The sequence below is a fragment of the Vitis vinifera genome, chromosome 18 (assembly GCF_030704535.1).
Source record: "Vitis vinifera cultivar Pinot Noir 40024 chromosome 18, ASM3070453v1".
NCBI lineage: Eukaryota > Viridiplantae > Streptophyta > Magnoliopsida > Vitales > Vitaceae > Vitis > Vitis vinifera.
In genome coordinates this window covers 24,651,011-24,673,247 of record NC_081822.1, presented here as the reverse complement: position 1 = coordinate 24,673,247, position 22,237 = coordinate 24,651,011, and the positions used below count along the sequence as shown (strand labels likewise).

Below are 22,237 nucleotides of genomic sequence, written 5' to 3'. Positions count from 1 at the left end.
TAACTAGATAAATAAGGGATAATGATTCTATTTGATGAAAATAAGATTTAAATGAATTACTAAAAAATTAAATTAAGACATGGGATTTTTGAAGGATTGGACTTTAAATAAATAGATAGATATGAGATAATGATTCTAATTGATGAAAATAAGACTTAAACGAATTATTGAAAAATTAAATTAACACATGGGATTTTTGAAGGATTGCTTAAGGACCTAGGTTTTGAAAATGAGATTTTAAAGTTTAGAATGCAATAAATTCATCGAGACCAACATAAGTTAATTATAAAGAATTTTCATATATGGTGATTAGACATAACTAAAGAAAGAGAGATAAGTTACGAATTATTTTAAGTTTTGAAAAAGAAATTCAACCTTAATGATTTGTCTTTTAATTGTCTTTAAGTTGAGCTAACTAAATTGGTGAAGATAAAATAAGATAAAAAATAAAAATAAAAATGCATGAATAAGTTAATAATTTACTAAGATTAGAGATTTAAAACTTGTTTAGAAATGAAGTAGCCAAATGGGCTAACTCAACATGGACTTGGGCCATGAGGGTGACTAGCATAAGGAGCATGAGGCCCTCCACCAACATGCTTGGACCCGGGCTCTTACTCAAGCCCAAAGTCCATACCCTAGGCAAGCCCAAGGCATCCATCTTCATCACCAACTTGGGCCTGGTGTTCCAACTTAAGCCCAAATCCAATAGCATCATGGGCAAGCCCAAAACCCAAACTCCATCACAAACTTGGGCCTGGTGTTCCAACTTAAGCCCAAATCCCTTTCCATCATGGACAAGCCCAAGGCACCCATTCCCCTCACAACCCACTTATTTGAGATGACATGGCTCCATCAACATGCTTGGGCTGGGCTTCCTCTCAAGCCTAATATCCGTCATGATGGGCAAGCCCAAGACTTCATCTCTTTCACAGCTTGCCTCTTCGCCTGGGTATCATCCTCAAAGGAAGCTTCCACCACCGGCAGCACCATGGAGAAAGGAGCAGCGGCGGCAGTCTGACGACATCCAGAAGACGTTGCCACCATGGTGGCTGATGCAAGTGCCCGCATGGCTGAAGTGGGTGATGGTGTTTGGTGAGGTGAGCAGGTGCCTTGTCGACGCGGCGCATGCAGCGAAAAGGTGAGGGGTGGGGTGGCTTGCATGCATGGATCTCGGTGTTAGGGAGATAGTCGACTGGAATGACGCGAAGTGGGGACTTCTGGCGCCGGAACAGTGGCGGAAATTGTAATGACCGGGTATTTTATGCCACGTTAGCAATTTTAGTTTGAAAATTCTTATTTTGTGTGATGGTTGAAAAGTCAAAAAGAAAAGTGTTTGGAGAACACGTGTCAATTTCGGATTGGTGAATTTCGTTTTATTGTGTCGGTCAATTAAACGAGTTGAAATTTTATGTCATGTCAGCCTTAGGGTAGAAAATTTCTTAGGATTTTAGAAATTGAAATTTTCCAGAAAAAAAAAGAATTAATAAAAAAAATAGAATTAATTAAGAAAAATTTAATTAAATTGATGAATAATAATATTGAGAAAATTAGTTTTTAATTGGTGTTAATAAATAAAATTGTGTGTTAAAAAAAAAAAAAGAATTGGAAATCAAATAAAACAATTAGAATAAACAAAAGAAAAGAAAATAAAAGAAATAAAATAAAAATATTCATTGGGCTTTGAATATTGGCCGTTTGTAATGGGTTGTAAAAGAAAAATAATAATAATAATAATGGATTGGGCTTAGATATTGAGTTGGGCTTGGCTTAAGTGGGCTGGTGGCTTTTTTAAAAGCCATGTGAAGTGGGCTGTTAAAAAAAAAGAAAAAAAAAAAAAAAGGGAAAATGAGGAGAATTGCACCAAATTCAGAGGAAGTACTCTATTCGACTAGAGGAACAAGTCTGCGGTGGCTGATTTCGTTTTTAACGACCAAATTTTCAGATATGAGGTAGGGGACCCTAACCCTAAAACTTAAATTTTTATGTTTTTCCCTTGAAAAAAAAATTGTAGATATTGTCATTATGAGTTAATTAGGAATTATGGGTGTTGTATGAATTTTTCTAGAATATTGGGAATTTGTTTGGAATTTTTGGAATTTCGGGAAATTGATTTTGATTGATAATTAATTGTTTTGAATTGTAAAAAAATTATTGGAAGGGTTGAAAAATTCCAAAATTAGGGTTAAATTTCAAATATAGTGATTTGTAAATTTTTGGGCATTAGTTAGAAAATTTTTGGAATTTTTATGATAGAAAGTTGATTTCGAATATTAGAAATTATTATAATGGTTGAAAAATTCCGTAAGTGTGGTAAAATTTCAAGATTTTTGATATGCAAATTTTTGAATATTTATTTGGGATATTATCAGAAATTTTAATGTGTGAAATTATTTTATTGGAATTATTGGGGAATGTTGGAATTGTTGAAATTATTGAGGAATGTTGGAGTTTGTGGCATTCATTTGCATGCATCATGGTTGTATGAAATTTTTTTTTTTGTGAAAAGTGTATGAAATGGAAAAAAATAAAATAGTGATGAAAAGTGAAAGCCTGTGTGAGGCGAATTAAGAAGGGAGAGAGATCCCTAGGGTGAAAGACCCAAAAGTTTACCCTGGAAAGACTCCGAATGGGGAGTGTATTTGGGTGCGGATGCGTATCCTTCGGTGAAAGCCTGAGAACAATAGTACATTGTATGACTGTGTGTCACACGTTCATGTGCATTCATGTAATTGTTGAATATTGTGAAATTGTGTATAAAATTATATATTAAACTATGTGGTTTGATTGACATTGTTGAATTGTTCCTGTGGTGTTGAAGTGTTCTTTTCGTATTCTTTGAAACTTAGTAATCCCTTTAACCCCTTGGGTGTTAGGCACCCTACTGAGCAATGTAGAAATGTTCACCCCTTCCTTGTTACACCTTTTTAAATGCAGATATCTCTCCTGAGGATCCATAGGTGGGGTAGGGAGGACTTCAGAATGCTCCTGGAGCGGCCTAGTGGAGCGTGACATTTTCTGTTATTGTGTTTTTTTTGTTTGGATTTTGGGATTTGTTTTAGTGATTATGACTCATGGATTTGTTATGAAGCTTTATTTTGATTAAGTTGTTAATTGTGAACTTTTATTTTGGGCTATAATGAATATTTATTTAATCTTGTTGATTTGAGTAGTTCTGGGATATTGTGGTTTATGAGAATTCTAGTGGGATGTATAAAAAAAAAAAAAAAAATCTAGAGTGTTTTGGTTGACTGCCAACATGGAATAGGAGGAACCCTTAGGGTCAAACCTTTGACCTGGGGTCACGGGTCAAATTTTGGGTCGCCCGGAATTTGGGTCGTAACAGAAATAGTGGCGTCGACTTTGGCGGAGAGACCACCCCTGCAGCTCATGTCTTTGAGAACGCCCGTCTGTAGAAACTCACCGAGTACGAGGCGGCCAGAGAGGGAGCTCCAAGAGGGAAAGAGAGAAAGAGAGATGGGCTTGAAGATGGCGTGGATATGGGTAAGAGGTGGCCATGCATGGCTATGCTAAGACGAGAAGGCTTGAGGTGCATGTTGTGGTGTAGAGAGAGAAAGGTAGAGGAGGGTGTGCGGGGATGACAATCATGCATGGAACGTGGAATGGTGATGAAATGGAGCTGGGCATATTAGAGCATGATGGATGGGGATGCTAAAACGGAGCTTCATTGCTCTCAAAACAACCCAAAAATATGAAAGAGATAGCAATAATCAACCCCTAACTCAAACGTGAACCATGAAACTAAAACATATGATCAGGTGATCTATTGGAACTATTAAAAAAATGTGAGAAGATTATATACATAGAATGAATCTAGAGGATCATGGTAACCATACCTCTCCTTTCTCCTCCTTCGAGCTTCCCATTTTTCTCTGGATTCACCTCCACTTCTCCCAGACGTCTGCCCCCCCTCCTTGCTTCCCTTTTCCTTTTTTCTCTTTTCCTCTAAATCTCTGTTTCCTTTCCTTCCTTGGTAAGCCACTACTTGCCCTGCTGTTCACCCATCAGCAAGCATGGCCAGCCATCCCCCCTGCTGCTACACGTCCCATGTAGCCGGGATCCATGCCTAGAGAGGGGGTCCCCCCACACTTAAAAAAGAATGCAATGAAAAATGAAAAAAGAAACATCAACTCTCCCCAGGTCCTCACCCCAATAGGGGTCTACAAGTTGGAAATACAATGAGAGTAGATATTTTATTTTTTATTTTTTAAGTTTTTTTTTTGTTTTTAATTATATTTAGTTTTTTTTGTATTTTAGGTTTAATTGTATTTTTAATTTTTAAAATTTCTAATTTTATTGTTGACATCTGATTACTACTCAAAAAGTGCTATTTCATAGCTTGTAATTAATTCTTTTAAACACTTTTGAGTAGTAGTTATTGTCTTTTAACCCAATTAACATATTAAGGACATTTGCAATCAATTCTAATCAAATTGTGTTAAGTTTTGGTGTTTTGATAGCTTTTTGATCACCAAAGCAATCCGAGATTGAGGAGAGTTATGTGGAATCTTTGGCAAAGCAATTTGAAGCTCAGAAACGTGAAGAACTAAAGTTGTGAAGTCCTTTGCTGCCATGAGTAAATTCGGAATGTAAGGAGAAGAAGCAAAGAGAAATCTGTCATGAAGCATATTCTTGATGACAGTCATGTTAACCACTTTTGGAGCACTTCTTGAAGTCCAATTTATGCATGCTATATGTCGTTTCGAAGCTCAGGAAGTCAACAATCCAATGCTTCAAACGGTGTGCAATTTGGAGTTGAAATGAAGGAGTTACAGCCATTGCAAGCTGATCACTCCAAGTTGAAGGAAGAATTTTGCACAGCGCTGCAAAATCACCCTTTTGTTGCAAGATGATTTCGCAGCCTTTTTGTACAGTGTTGTGTTTTCCCCTTGAAGTTTCCCGTCACGATGGACGCCGAATACCACAAGATGAAAAATCACTTCGCAGCGTTGCGAAATTAGCCGGTTGCTGCGAAGTGATTTCGCAGTCCTTCTTGTGCCTCTGCGAAATCTCGCAGACCTCGTTTGCACTTGCGAAATGATCCTTAGTGCGTCCCGATATTTGCTACCGACATTGGGAGATATTTTTTATCAGATTTTTGTTGTCTAAATCCCAAAATTCTCCTTGAAGGCCACCAATTATAAGATTTCTTAGCTTTTAAGTTAGTAAAAAGAGTAAATAGCCATGTAATAATTAGTATTTGTTTTTGTTGATATAAATAGCTCTCGAGAGCCTGTTCTCAGGGAGAGGAATCCTTTTGTAAAAGTTTGAAAGCAAGTAAAATTCAGGACCTTTGTTTTGCCTTATCTTCTCACTTTGTATTTTTCATTTTTTCTAAGTTATGCACTCTCTCAGGAAGTTTCCCCAGAGAATGAGTAACTAAACCTTTAGTTCCTTGGAGCTAAGGTTGCCGGGAAAGGTTCCAAGTGCAAGAATGCAAAGCTTTGTGGTTTCAGCCATGAATGAAGAGGAAGTGAAATCCTTTAGTGATTTCTATGTTTTTAGTTAAATTAAAACACCTTAGAGTCACCTGGGCCAACACTTGGTAAGGCAAGTGATCTCCAACCATAGAGATGCACTAGCTTACCCCTTGTGAGCCTCTGGGAGGTGACTTGAAGGTAGGATTTTCTGGAATTGTCAACACTTGGTAAGCTTTTGGACTCCAAGGAGACATCCATTAGTTATCTCTTGCGAGCTTGAGAAGGGAAGTCCAAGGTTAAAGATCACCTTGAATGGTTAAGGCTTAGTGAGAGGCTCGAACCGTTGCAAGTTGCATCAGTGAGAGAATTAAAGCTGAAATCTAATTAAAGGATGTATCTGTACAACACCGGTTAGAGAATTGACTATATGTTGATTCTCTAACGCGAGGAAATGAACCAACTAACCGGAGCTATGTCTGTTGCATGAGGAACCTCCCCTGTGAACCTAAATCGCCAAGGAATGTTTTTCTTCATAAGTAATTTCCATCACTTGCTTTGTAGTCATTTTAAATCTAAATCTTTACCAATCAAAGTTTTTGTTTTATTTCTTGAGCTAACCTTGAAATGAAAAAGTATCAATTCACTTTGAATTGGTATCATTTGTAATTTGGAAACCCTTCCCAGTGAACGATCCTAGAGCCGCTATACTATAGTAGCTTTTTCTTTGCTACCCTAGTATATGGTGTAATAGGTTATAAATTTTGTTGATTACTCCCTCAATCAAGGAGCACCAGCTGAACACGAATCAGCTGAGACACCAATTGGGCATGAATCAACATCAACTAACAAAATTTTTATTTAATTATTAAAAAAAATGGAGAAGATGAGGGGATTTATATAATAGAGGATATAAAATCATTATTTACTAGAGGATTATAAAGATTTTATTTATCACTTGATGATTTTGGAGAATTTTTTTACAATGATTTGCATCTCATTATATAATAAAAAATTTATAATATATTTTTATAAAACACTTTTATCAAATTAAAATGATATAATAGCTTTAGATAATTTTATTTAATATTATCAAGTAAAAGGATATTTCATGAAATAATTATTTGACTTATAAAAAAATGCATGTATTTTAAAATAGATAAAGATAAAACTAATTTATAAAAGTTAAGATTTTTTTTATTTATTCAAATTAATGAGTAAAAGCCCACTTTCCTTCCCTAAGCATTAAGTATATATATATATGATGGAAATAATATCTCATATAAACTCATGGTATATAACGAAAATAATATCTCAGGGTATTGTATCCAGGGGATATATTATATCATATAAATTCATTTTGGTTTATAAAAAATATGCTATGAGATATGTTATAGGATGCTCATGTTTGATTTCTAGAAAGAATAAAAAATGAAATGAAAAACATATTGTATTTTGATATTTGATATTTTTTAAAATACAAATATATTGCATCTTAGTATTTTATATTAAAAATTATGAAATGTCTTGCATGTTTAACATTATTTGGAAATTATTTTGCAATTTAAAGTTCTATAAGTAATTTTTTGTCTTTATTAAAAATATTAATGATTAAAATATTTGATATTTATAACTAAAAAAATATTAAGTTATGTTGAATATATAAAGGATATATAAAATACTATTATATATTATTATTATTTTAGGTTGTATTATACATTTTTTTTAATTCTCCAATTTTTTGAACTGAAACCCCTTTTTTTGTGCTCAATTTGTTTTGTTTTGTAAAATGAGTGACATGATAAAATTTAAAAATAAATGAAGGAAATGAATAAATTTATATTCGATCGGGATATCATGTATATCTAATGTCTCAACTTAGGACTAAACATGGAATAAAATATTTTATTTTATCTCTTATCATAACTCATATTATATCCAACCAATTGAACATGGTCTAAGGATATAGGTGAAATTATTGGCTAAAAGATACGAAGAGTTGGGAAGCGCACTTACTATATAAGGAGTAAATTAGGGCATGTTTGGTTGCTGTTTCCAAAAACCATTTTTTGTGTTTGAGAATAGAAAACACTCAAAAACATGTTTGACAATTGTTCCCTGTGTTTTCAATTTGTTCTCCATGTTCTCAATTTGGTATTTTTGGAAAACAATCTCAAGTTGTTTTCCCCATTTTCTACACTATGAATTGAACAAAAAAAAAGAAGAAAAAATAGAAAAAAAAAAACCACATGTAGAGAACAAATTACAAACCCTCTAAAAATGCATCATACAACAAATTGAACCAAATCCCAAATCCACACACAAAGAACAAACCTACAAACCCTAAAATTTGTGTTCTCAATTTTTTTTCCCCTAATTTCCTTCTCCAAATGAAAAATCGGTGGCAGTGTTGATGATGATGACAATGCTACAATTTGAACTTTACATTGGGCAATGGAGGTGGATAAATATGCGTGTGTGAGAGAGATATGAGAAGGAGTGGGAAAATGAAGGTGAGGAGATGAATGAGGAAAAAAGGAGCATGGATTCAATGGAAGCACCAGCCATGAGAAGAGAGAGCGGGAGATCATGATAAAGATCTTAGAGGATGAAGAAGAAGGTGGAGAGGAAAAAATAATTTGTGGGTAAGGGGTTGTCATGCAAAAGGTCTAAAAAAATGATTAAAAAATAATTTTTATATTAAAAAATGGATACAATTTATTTAATTTTAAAATTATAAAAATTAATTTAAAAATGGATATATATATTTTTTTATCTAAAATTATTTATATTTAAAATATTAAGTTGATTAAAGAAAATATAATTTTTTTAAAAAAATTATTTTACAAAAAAAAAAAACATGTTGAAAAGGCTTTACATTTATAGATTAATTTAATTGTTAAATTATTTTTATGTTTAAACCATATTTATTATTTTTATTTTAAAATTTAGAATAATTGGAAAGGATGCTAGAGGGATAAGGTTTGGAAGACAATAGGAGAAAAAAGGACAAATAGAGGAGAAAATTTGAAATAAATACAGCTTTATAGATCATAAATTCTTGAATTAATAATATTTTTCACCCATATTTAAAATAATAAAATATGTTTGATTTGACATAACTATCAATATTTTTTTTAAATATTTGCGTGCAATGTTTATACAAATTATTTAGGGTGCTAAAAAAAGGTTTTAAATTTAAATTATAATATTTTATCTTTTTTTTTTCTTTTTTTTTTATTTAAAAATCTAACCATTTATTAAAGGGGATCATCTTATTGTTAATCCTCATTTAGTATGATATTTGACTGTTTATTATTAAAATATTTCATCTTCTTATTAATTATAAATAAAATAAAATAAAAAACAAAATCAAATTTTAAGATAAAATAAAAAACTAAAAATGTAATTTGATTTCCCATCACCTTATTATTATTATCTTTTGTTGAATTTCCTTTTATTTATATATTTTTTCATAAATTGAGAGAAGTTACGAAGTAAACATTAAATAAAAAAATAAAAATAAAAAATAAAAAATAAAATTCAAACTTCCAAACATGTTTTTTTGTTTTACTTATTCTAAAAAAACTTCTTTTTTTTTTTTATTAACTCAAATCAAACATACCTAAAAGAGTTGTCTATTTTGGACCCAATACAAATAAAGGCGCCTCTATCTTTATTTCTTCATAGCATCTTATTCTAATTGATGACCATTCATGTAATCAAGACATCCACTCCACTTAGATGACAGAAGCACAAAACACTCAGAAGCACGCAAATTGAAAGATGGAGGATTATTTCTGAAATTCCATGACCGCAGAAAGGCAACTGTAAACACAACAAGCCACTCGGAAGTCTGAAAACCCAGAACCCTTGCACAAGGCCTCGAACTCTCTGGCAGTCCTCTCTTTGCCTCCGTGTAGCAGTAACATGACATTGTCGAGCCGAGCAACATACTGAGAGCCAATGCTTGGCTCTGGTGCTTCTGGCATTATTATGTCTATCACTATCACCTTCCCATTTTTCGGTAACGATTCATAACAATTGCGTAAAAATTTTAAGCAATGTTCATCACTCCAGTTATGGCATGTATCCTGAAACATCAAATTCTCATCACTTGTCTCCCAATTTCGGTTAAGTATGAGTTTACCACACATAATATGAATTTTCAAGTCCCAATATTAAAGAGTCTGACTTCACCTTAATCATAATTGCGTCTGCTTTTGGAATGCTAACTAGCATGCTTCCTCCTACATGCTCAATACCTGCAGCATAGAATTTGACATTAATTTCATTTTTAACAAGCAAGTTTACATAAGGGAAAATGTGAGAAAGTAGGGGTTGTGAGTGAAGAAAACGATAAAATTTTGACCAAATGTATGTATTTCATAGACGTAGTATCATGCTGGACTATTCTTTGAATGGGAAAAAGAGGTTCAAAAATTGGGACGGAGAAGAAAATTTTTAGATAGGATATATTCTAAGTTGTCGACTAGGCAGGCAGCATCTAGGTCTTCCAACTGTGATCTAATTAGCAATCAATTGCATAATTTGTGAATAATCAACCGAGGACCGACCATTTGAAAAGCCTTGTTAACCAGATGAACAAATGAACCAACCAACTTGTTATTGGGATTGCCTCTAGCTAGAATTGATGGTGTGGAAAATAGCGAGAAGCAAAAGTTTATTTAGGCCTTATTTGGTAACTGTTTTTGTAAACAATTTTGAAAAAAATAGTTTTTAATAACAGTTTTTGAAAACTGTTATTTGATGTTTTGTAGAACAAAAATATGTTTGAGAACCTAAAATTATTTTAAACCTATTTTTAATATTTTTAAATATGTTTTAAAAATAATTTTTATGTTCATAACTTTATTTTTAATCATTATATATGTTTATATAATTATTCTTTAAAAAAACTCTACAAAAAAATAGAAAACGGCTAAAAGAAGCAATCTAAAAAAAATAAAAATAGAAAACAGTTTTTCATTATCAAATATGTTTTTCTGTTTTTTTTATTCTAAAAAGCAAAAAACTGTTATTGAAAACAGTTGTCAAATAAGGCCTTAGAGTTCGTTTGACAGTGATTCTAATAAATCTTTTTAGTTTAAAAAATGTTTTAAAAAAAATATTAGGCATTTAGTAAAATTTGTGAACATTTTTAAAATTTTGAGAAATTAATTATAGTGTTGAAAAATCATGTATAGTGTTTTTTGGAAAAAGACTTGATAAGTGATCCTTATAAAAACATTTAGGAAGAAAACACTTCTATTAAAAATACTATGATTATAAATACTCTCAAACACACTTAGTAAGAGATGGGAAAAAATAATTAATTATTACCCGGATAAGTTGGTGCAGTTTGCACAACATGTGGCAAATCAAAGTTGATGCCTTTGATGGAAGGATACTTGGAAATGATCATGTTAAGGGTTGCACCGGTTCCACCGCCCACGTCCACAAGTGATGCTAATCCCTCAAACCCCTGGTAGGTCTCCACGACTTTCTTCATGATTATGGTGGAGCGACCAACCATTGCCTCATTGAAGGCCTTGTTTAGTGTCGGGTCCTTGTCCATGTACTCAAACATACTCATCCCGTGGACTTTCTGGAATTGATCACCTCCTTCAAGAATGGCGTCCTTCAAGGATGGCCTACACATTACATGATGATAATTAGCATACTGTAGGAGATCATGGAGATATTGTGCAGAACATGCTATTGTAAACTGTAGGAAATATTTTGCAGATCAAATTTGAAAGAAATATGCCTGAAAGATAAAATTAGGGTGAAAGTGCAGACCAAACTTCCCTCAAAGCTCGGTGGGAACCCACGGTTGATAAGGAAGCCAAACAACTCCCATCATCACTCCTAAGAAAGAATTTACAAACGGGAGTGAGACCATAAAGCCTATCAACTCTGCCATCTTCGAGTGTGCGCAGGCTGTAAGATAGAAGCCCGTGACTAGCAAATAGACGCAGCATCCGATCCATAAAACAAGGTGCATTGGGGTTTTGGGTGGGAAGCTGGGATGCGATCTCAGAGGGTGAGACATAAGCACCAGGGCCTGCTCGAGCGATGATCTCAAACAGATTTAGCTCAACCGCAGTGTTCAAGATCGTGGGGAACACATGTGAGCTAGCAAAAAGCATAGCTTGGATACATGATTCATCCTCTTCGCTCATCCAACGATATGCCTCATCTTTTTTGAGACTCATACTTTGTTGCTCTAATATTCCTCTCTCTATTAATTTACTATGTTTTGGCCTCTACATCTTCTATATATAAGCCAAATGACAACTAATATTCAATATTCTTACCTAGAAAAATTGATATCTAACTTATGCAACAAAAAGTCAAATTTCATGATTCATCCTCATCCAATGATTTGCCTCATCTTTTTTAAGACTCTTACTTTATTACTCTCTCTCTCTCTCTATCTATCTATCTATCTTCTATATATAAGCCAAATGACAACTAATATTCAATATTCTTACCTAGAAAAATTGGTATCTAACTTATGCAACAAAAAGTCAAATTTCATGATCATCCAACCATTTGCCTCATTTTTTTTAGACTCATACTTTGTTGCTCTCTCTCTCTCTCTATTAATTTACTATGTTTTGGCCTCTATATCTTTACCTATAAATTTGGTACCTAACTTATACAACTAAAAATCAAATTTCAATCCTTCACATTATGGTATTGATCAATTTTTTTCCAATATGGTTATGTTCTCTTTCTTTGATCATGTTGAGCACCACATCCTCGAAAAAGACCATGAGTGTGTGGTTGAAATTAAGGAGTCTTTATATTGTTATTAAAACAGTAAGCATAATTACTATGGATCTTTTATATTTTTATCACTTATTAAAATTGTTTTAAACATATTTTTAATATTTTTAAATATGTTTTAAAAATAATTTTTATGTTCATAACTTTATTTTTAATCATTATATATGTTTATATAATTATTCTTTAAAACAACTTTAAAAAAAATAGAAAACAGCTAAAAGAAGTAATCTAAAAAAAAAAAAATAGAAAACAGTTTTTAATTGTCAAACGTATTTTTCTGTTTTTTTTATTTTAAAAAGCAAGAAACTGTTATTAAAAACAGTTGTCAAATAGAGCCTTAGAGTTCGTTTGATAGTGATTCTAATAAATCTTTTTAGTCTAAAAAATATTTTTAAAAAAATATTAGGTATTTAGTAAAATTTATGAACATTTTTAAAATTTTGAGAAATTAATTATAGTGTTGAAAAATCATGTATAGTGTTTTTTGGAAAAAGACTTGATAGGTGATCCTTATAAAAACATTTACAAAAAAAAAACATTTCTATTAATTATAAATACTCTCAAACACACTTAGTAAGAGATGAGAAAAAATAATTAATTATTACCCGGATAAGTTGGTGCAGTTTGCACAACATGTGGCAAATCAAAGTTGATGCCTTTGATGGAAGGATACTTGGAAATGATCATGTTAAGGTTTGCACCGGTTCCACCGCCCACGTCCACAAGTGATGCTAATCCCTCAAACCCCTGGTAGGTCTCCACGATTTTCTTCATGATTATGGTGGAGCGACCAACCATTGCCTCATTGAAGGCCTTGTTTAGTGTCGGGTCCTTGTCCATGTACTCAAACATACTCATCCCGTGGACTTTCTGGAATTGATTACCACCTTTAAGAATGGCGTCCTTCAAGTGTGGCCTACACATTACATGATGATGATTAGCATACTGTAGGAGATCATGGAGATATTGTGCAGAACATGCTATTGTAAACTGTAGGAAATATTTTGCAGATCAAATTTGAAAGAAATATGCCTGAAAAACAAAATTAGGGTGAAAGTGCAGACCAAACTTCCCTCATAGCTCGGTGGGAACCCAGGGTCGATAAGGAAGCCAAACAACTCCCATCATCACTCCTAAGAAAGAATTTACAAACGGGAGTGAGACCATAAAGCCTATCAACTCTGCCATCTTCGAGTGTGCGCAGGCTGTAAGATAGAAGCCCGTGACTAGCAAATAGACGCAGCATCCGATCCATAAAACAAGGTGCATTGGGGTTTTGGGTGGGAAGCTGGGATGCGATCTCAGAGGGTGAGACATAAGCACCAGGGCCTGCTCGAGCGATGATCTCAAACAGGTTTAGCTCAACCGCAGTGTTCAAGATCGTGGGGAACACATGTGAGCTAGCAAAAAGCATAGCTTGGATACATGATTCATCCTCTTCGCTCATCCAACGATATGCCTCATCTTTTTTGAGACTCATACTTTATCGCTCTCTCTCTCTATTAATTTACTATGTTTTGGCCTCTACATCTTCTATATATAAGCCAAATGACAACTAATATTCAACATTCTTACCTCGAAAAATTGGTATCTAACTTATGCAACTAAAAATCAAATTTCATGATTCATCCTCTTCACTCATCCAACGATTTGTCTCATCTTTTTTAAGACTCATATTTTATTACTCTCTCTCTCTCTCTCTTAATATTCATTATTCTTACCTAGAAAAATTGGTACCTAACTTATGCAACTAAAAATCAAATTTCATGATTCATCCTATTCGATCATCCAACCATTTGCCTCATTTTTTTTAGACTCATACTTTATTGCTCTCTCTCTCTCTCTCTATTAATTTACTATGTTTTGGCCTCTCTATCTTTTACCTATAAAATTTGGTACCTAACTTATACAACTAAAAATCAAATTTCAATCCTTCACATTATGGTATTGATCAATTTTTTTCCAATATGGTTATGTTCTCTTTCTTTGATCATGTTGAGCACCACATCCTCGAAAAAGACCATGAGTGTGTGGTTGAAATTAAGGAGTCTTTATATTGTTAGGAAAACAGTAAGCATAATTACTATGGATCTTTTATATTTTTATCACTTATTAAAATTAGTTATAAAAATAATTTAAGATTTAATTTATAATAATTGAAAATATTTCTAAACATATAGTAATTTAAAAAACAATATTAAAAAGTTGTTTTCTGAAAAAATAACTTCAATATAAATTTTAAATTAATTTTTTAAAAGTCAATTTTAAATTCAAATATTTAAACTTAATTTATTTCTTTAAAAGATAACTTTTAATTTAATTATTTACAAATATCATCATATATTTAAAAAAATATTACCATATTTTAAAAAATAATAATTTTTTTTTTTAAATCCCCATGATGGCATTTATATTTTTCCACTCTTATAACCCTGTGTCGTTTTCTATTATTTATAGTTAGAGCTTGTTTGATAATGATTTTAAAAGACATTTCTTATCTTTTTAGTGTTTAAAAATATCTTTTTTAACCAAAAAAATTTCATGTATTTTGGATGTTTGCTTTCTAAAATTACTATCAAACCAATTCTTAATAGATGAGAGTTATCACCTTGAAGTCATCCTCTCATGATATCACCTATCAAATATTATTATTTACAAGAATGGTTTGTGTCAACTCTTGGTTTGGGCTACTTTTGTTGGCTAAGGCAAGAAGAGTTAGTGTTGGCTCTTGGTCTAGGCTATTTTGTTAGTTAGGCTGGCACATATCTATCTAAATTGGCACGATGAGTCAAATTTAACTATGTCTGAATTTAACAATCAATTTTTCTTTATCTACAAGCCATTTAGATAAATTTTTATTTTGATCTCTTTAAATCACTTCTATTTTTTTCTTTTAATTTAAATTCATGGACTCCAATAATTACATTGACAATACATCTAATTTTGTAGGATATTTAAATGTTTTAAATACAAAAATTATTAAAAATAAATAAATGAGATGTTAAATATGATTTATAATGATATTAGAAGGATGACACCTAAAATAAAATAGGAGTTTAGTGATAAATGAAAAATAAAAAAGAAGTAAATATATATGAAACATATGTTAAGATGGAATTTAATTTTTCCTTATTTTTAATTATAGATATAGCTACTTAAGAGAGGTTATTTTAAATTATAATAGTAAGATAAAATGATATGAAACTATGAGTGTTTGATAAAACTCGATGTTTATTACTTAATGACTTAAGTTGACTTTAAATTAAATTGTTGACTTAAAACTTATTACTTATTTTTACTTTAACTATTAAAGTTATTTGATAAGGTTAAATTATCATTTTTTTTAAATTATCAAATTGGCATATTTAGCGTTATTAATTCTAACTAACATTTATCCTCATTAATATTAAGTAATAAATTTATTTTTTAAACATCTATTATAAAAGTATTATAAACATATAAAATTCTATACAATAAAAGATGAAATAATACTTTACCACTAAGTAAATATACAACATAATATATCAAAATTAACATTAAAAAAATCAAACAATATGTTTAATTTATCAACCATTGAAATTATAAAATAAAAAAAAAGTGCAAAAAATACATTTATCAATTATTTGATTTTTTATTTTCAAGACATTTATTTTCTTTTACTTTTTTCTCTTTATATCAAAATTTTCAAAAATTAAACATAACTCTAGCATCTAAATAGTGAAATTGAGCTTTATATTTAAAAAACACTTAGAATTATTTTGAAATAGAAATCACAGGCCATCCATCTAACACTTCTATAGCCTAACTCTCACTATCTTTATTCAAATTATTAGTCTTATTTAACATGTTGAAAACTCCACAATAGGACAAATATGTTGGTTGAAGTATCTTACCTCTTTATGTTTCTGTGTCCATTGTTCTCTATAAATACCTTTTACCATTTATATTTTTTAGTTTTCTCTAAGGGAGAATTACCTAATAGGGTGGGCTAAGGGTGAAAATGACCTGAAAAGGGTCACCCCTTTAATATGTTGATTAATGTCATATTTTGTATAAAAATAAGGGCAATAATTACATCTTTAGCTTGATTTTATCATTAAAAACACCCTTCAACTAAGCAATTATATGTCATCTTGTGTATGTTGGGTTTTCTCATATTTTCTTTGAGTTTTTTATATTTACAACCATATCTCTTAAATAATGGGATCTTGATATCCTCATGGGACATCCAGGGTGTGAGAACGGAGGGTGAATTTAGCTAAAAAATCGAAATTGCAAGGAATATTTTGGGTGTTGATCATGACCAACCAGTAAAATATTTTGAGGTGGTTGAAGAGGCTAGACATGTTCAATCGAGGGAAAACAAATTTTTCTGGATTCCTCACTTTTTGAACTTAAATTTGACCAATTTTCATAATTTTTGGAGGTTGTTTGTTTGAGGAATAAATTTGAGAAACACGGGTAATGTTTCAACACATGAAGGCACCACCAAGGGCCTCACCACTTGCAGCCGCCCTTTTGGCCTCTAAAATCACATGATTGCATCACATGAGAGGCCTTTTAATTGTTTTAAAAATGGGGAATGGGTTGGGCCAAAGTGGGGAACCAATTCTAGCCCTTTCTTAAACTCTTGACTTGCATGGGAAATGCTCTCACATGAGAGAACTTTGGGCTTATTTGGGGAATGATATAAAAAGACCATGGACAACCATTGAAAGAAGGAGGTTCATATTTGGTTTAAAGGCTGATTGTAAGGAGAATCGAAGATCCAAAGGAGGAGTTCTTGGAAATCTTGATTCCACTTAGGTTCTTTAATTTTGCTTGTCATTATTTTCATATTGTTTCTCTTATTTTTAGTCTTATCTATCTATCTATCTATCTATCTATATATATATATATATATATATATATATATATATATATATTAAGTTTTGTTATTTGAATGCATTTTTATATTTGATTTAAATATTTAAATGTTCAATTCTTTGTTTTGTTCATCATTATTTCAATTTGATATGATTTCAATGAATTAGGAGTAGTCATCTAGGTTGAGGAAGGAGAACCCTAAGGCTTCCCATTCTTCCATTGGAATGTATCCTTTCATTAATAATTGTATTAAATTTGAAGTAACTTGTAAGAAAATCTCATTCATTCAATATAAATCACTATATTTGATTTACCATCAAGTGCTTGGGATGGCCTTGATTAGCCCTAAATACCCCAATTAGGCAAATAGTTGTGATATTGAGCTCATGAAACCACTAAATTTTTATACCTAATTAGAGATTGAAGTCTAGGGTCCTTAAGGTATTCCAACCACTCAATGGGAAAGGCCATTTTGACTTGGAACCACCCTATGTAAGCTCAAGACAACAATTTTCAAATCATTAATGTTTTAAATATTTGAGACAATTGTGTTTTGGACCTAATTGGGCTCAAAAATTAAGCTTTGGTCCATATAAGTTTACTATTTAAGCCCAAGATCTAGAGGAAGTGTGAAAATTGAGAAGAAATATATGAATTTTTTATCTTTACAAAAATGACTTTTATTGACTATGAAAAAAAAAAAGTAAAAAAACATTAATTTAAATTTTATTCTTTTCGTAAATCTCAATAAAATTTAATTTAATTTAGTGATTTGGAAAAAAAATACACCATTTTCCAAAAAAAAATAAAAATAAATTATTATTATTATTTAAAAATCAAACATATTGGAAAATATATATTTTTAAAATTATGTATGTAAAAAATAACTAAAAATATGTCAAAATTATTTTTTTTAAATGATATATTATTAGAATATATATATATTTCAAATTAGTTTTCTAAAAATAATAAATTTTCAAAATAATTATTAAAAAAAATTAAGATAAAAAAGTTTGTCAAATATTGTGGTAGAAAATACTCAAAATAGTTTTGAAGAGTATATTGGTCTTTTCACCTTTTATATCATTCTCATCAATTATGCAATTTTTATGGACCAAATCTTAATTTTTGGGCCCAACTGGGTCCTAAACACAATTGTCCCTAGATATTTTGGTGAAACTTAGGGTTATATAATGGAATTCAAATGATGAGTAAGTACTTTTGGATGGGATATTAATGACAAGGATCATTTCAAGATGAGGAAGGGACCTAGGGATTCCTCTTTCCTCAATTGTTAGTTACAAGTTAATTAAGGTTTTTAACCAATTATTGTTTTTCCTTTAACAACTTTCCAACCACTTCTTTCCCCAAAGAAAGAATCCCTTCTTTGAGGTTCGATACTCGACTCATCAGGTTTTTAAAGCTACAACTGCAGCTTGCACTTGAAGAACTACCATAGTATATATTTATACAAATTTTAGTGTGGTCATAAGTCCTCTGAAGGATAGGATAAAATTGTGAAAATACCTCCAAAGACCAAATTTTGTAAAAATACCAAAGCTACCCCTAACAACTCCTCCCTTCCCTCCAAAGAACAAAAACAAAAAGAGCAAGACATGTGAGTTGCTACTTGTGTGTACCAAGGAAGGAAGAATAATAATAAAAATAAATTAAAATAAATTAAAATTACTTCAATGCCTCAATTCCGTGAACTAAAACCACCTCTAAAAAGCTTGTTTTTTTTCTGCATAAATCTAACAAGAAATCCATCAAAGGTAAGAAGAAATATTTTTTTTAAAATATCAAAAAACCACAAAAATACCTTAGTCTATGTAGATTTTCTTTTCCTTTTTTTTTTTAAATGTTAAAATTTGTATTAAGAAACAAAATTTTAATGACTAACACTGTAGATCTGAGATATTAGATCTAATAGATTGAAAGAGGTTTTGAGAAAAAAAAAAGTCATTTTTTTGTGTAAAATGTTGTCAAATATTTTTTTCTAATTATTTGATATGATTTTGGTCATTTTGAGTGTAATGGTTGGAGGGATTTTTATTTTTTTTTCTCTTGATTGTTTGATATGATTATTATTGATTCTCATTGAAAAGGTTTCTACTTTGGCTTTGTTGCTAAAGCCAGTTTGAAATGGCACAAAAAAAAAAGCTCATTTGTTTCATGCTTGTTTAGGACAACTTTATTTGTGTATTTATGAACATCTTCAGATTGACATTGAAAAGTGAAATCACTTTGTATGGACTCAACCAATATGAGTGGACCGTATAAGGGCTCCTTATTGTCTATGACAACTTATAATGCTAATGATGGTATGTTCCCAATTGCATTTGGTGTTGTAAGTTTAGAAAACTTTAAGGATTGACTATAGTTTTTACATAAATTAAAGGACTTACTTCAAGATAAGGAGGTAGTCATAATATCTTATAGGCATCAAGCAATCCTTCATAATGTTTCTACAATTTTTGGAGTTGAAAATCATGTATATTGTTAATGCCATGTGAAGGAAAATTTTAGTAGCTATGTGATGAAACATAATATGAAGAGAAAGAAAGGTAAAAGGGATGCATTGTTGCTATTTTATAGTGTTGTCTATGCTAGGTTGGATGATGATTATGTTGTAGTCATAGAAAAAATTGAAGACATATAATAGTGACCTAGCAAAATGGGTTGAGGAGAACAATACACAACATTGGGCAATGTCAAAGTTTGTTAAAAAATGTTGGGATAAGATGACAACTAATTTTGTTGAATCATTCAATGTTTGGCTAAAGGAGGAACATCATTACACAATTTTTCAACTTAGTAATGACACACATGGATAAGTTTGCTCATCTAGTATGTGATCATATGGCTATAACATAAAATTGGAAAGCTCCGATTGGCTCAAAGACTAAGGAAAAGTTATTGGAAAATATTATAAAGAGTGGGTCATTTCTTGTATATCCTTATGTTGGTGATGTGTTTAAGGTATTCAATATAAAGACATATGTAAATGTGAACTTGAGATAATGCACATGTACTTGTAAGACTTGGCAAATGTGGGGAATACCTTGTAAGCATGCATATGCAACAACATGTGAGATGAAGTAGGATTTTATGAATATGTTGACTCATGTTACAAGTTTCTAATGCAAGAATTGATATATTACAAGCACTTCAATTCACTTTCAAATCACAATATCCCTACAATTGATGCTAATGGATGTGTTTGTGATGCTCAATGGTCGCTTATACCCTTCGCTTAAACCTCCATGCTCAAAATGATCACCCAGAAGGCCTTGACACCATTGAATAGAATCTCAATTTTGTTTGAAAAGATTTATCGTCTATTTGTGATGTAAAGTTGTAGACCATAATTGAGCTTCATCCAAAATCCATTACATATTCCCTGATTTTAATGTTATGATTGTATGGTGGCTTGATACTTCTTATCTTATTTTGACTATAATTATATGTGTGGTTTACAAAATTATTATTATTAAGAATTTGTTTTGGAACTAAGTTGTGTACTTGAATGTCATAATGAAGATGTTTTTATTACATTTGCCACTATTTTGGACTTGTAATCTTATCATTATTTATGGTGGTTTATATTCAAGTTTTTAATATATTTTATAGGATCATTGTTAACTTTACATGTTCATTACCTTTGTTTAACTCATATGGTGTTGAAATACAGGTTACATCATGACTATTTTTTCTTAAATGCCAATGACAGTGGACAGAACACTTACCTAAACATATTATAAAATTATAAATATGGACATTTGTAAAAGATAAACAAAACAGTTCACTTAACTAATGGGATTAAAGGTATATTTACCAATTTTTCTATGAAGGCATCCATCTATTTGTTCCTTCCATCCATCATGACTTTAACAACTCGATTCTTTTTTCATGAACATTCAAAATATTCAAATACTAGTGATTTTTTTTTGTATACTGGCATGAACAACTAATAAAAGAAAGGTAACAATCTCATCAAATTAATTGTGTTCAAGTATTTCATGCACAATACTTAACAAACTAGAAATTGTAGAATATTATTATTAAATTAAATAATACTTGTTGATATGTGTAAAACCATGTATTTTTTAAGTATGTCCATAAATTATCGCATATATATTTTGGAGTTAATTTACCCCTTTCATTTTTCACATCAAATTGTAATGAAAAATACAAAACATGAATTAAATTAAAACAATCAACTTAAAATATCAACAAATGTATAATTCTTATAACATATCTTACCACAAAGTTCAGGGATAAGAAATGTTTCATATTTTATTTATTATTGGCATTCAAAATTCAACAAATCATTCTTACAACCTTCATGTAAATAAATGAAAATAAAAAAATAATTATAGAGTAATTTTATCCTATGTAAATTCTAAATATGTATACCTTATTGTCGATTAATATGTCAGGTCTTAAGCATTTTAAGTCAAACCTTATGAAGAAGAAACCATACATGGAGGATAATATTTCACTACATTGAAAAAATTATGATGTTAAAAATTAAAACTAGTTATTTCTATTACCCATTAATTGTACTTGCTTATAATGAATGAAGTTGCACCTTACCTCCCATCACTTGTATCATCTAGTGCATACGTCAAAACTTACTTCACTAAAGATCAAGACACTAAAAGTTTGATTGATGGCCTTACCACATATGGAGATTGTAGGGTGCTAGCATATCAACATAATTGATATGCTCGTAATGGAAGAGGTCCACTTTGGCACGGAATAACAACATTCAATTGAACTTATCCTCAACTATATCTAAGGAAAATTGAAAAAAAAAATCATTAAAGAAAACACACACACATGGAAGGTTGCCCATTATTATGTACTAAAGCATATTTTGATTTTAAAAATGACTATTAAATAAATAAAAATGTAGAAAGTATACTCTTATGTTGTGTTATTGGCTTTGAGGTTGATGAGACTACATTGTCTTCACTATGAGTCGAGTGGTCATTCAATGGTGATCTATAGGCTAATTTCAGAATGCATACAAACAAAAAAATTAACCAAAAAAAAAAGAAGAACATTTGTAATTAAAAGTAATGAAAAATTGCGTCAACTAGTATTATAGAAACATCATTGTCATGTGGTAA

General features: G+C 31.0%; 2 protein-coding genes across 2 annotated transcripts; both read right to left on the bottom strand.

Annotated features, from left to right (window-relative positions):
- Positions 1-9,091: 9,091 nt before the first annotated feature.
- Positions 9,092-12,264, bottom strand: LOC100260649 (caffeic acid 3-O-methyltransferase). Its single transcript, XM_019216266.2, has 4 exons — positions 11,241-12,264; positions 10,782-11,092; positions 9,639-9,703; positions 9,092-9,532 (listed from the first exon to the last, which is right to left on the bottom strand). Exons 1-4 carry the CDS (start codon positions 11,654-11,656, stop codon positions 9,233-9,235), a joined length of 1,092 nt encoding a protein of 363 aa, XP_019071811.1. The 5' UTR covers positions 11,657-12,264; the 3' UTR covers positions 9,092-9,232.
- Positions 12,265-12,827: 563 nt separating this feature from the next.
- Positions 12,828-13,713, bottom strand: LOC132253142 (caffeic acid 3-O-methyltransferase-like). Its single transcript, XM_059734550.1, has 2 exons — positions 13,298-13,713; positions 12,828-13,149 (listed from the first exon to the last, which is right to left on the bottom strand). Exons 1-2 carry the CDS (start codon positions 13,711-13,713, stop codon positions 12,828-12,830), a joined length of 738 nt encoding a protein of 245 aa, XP_059590533.1.
- Positions 13,714-22,237: the final 8,524 nt, after the last annotated feature.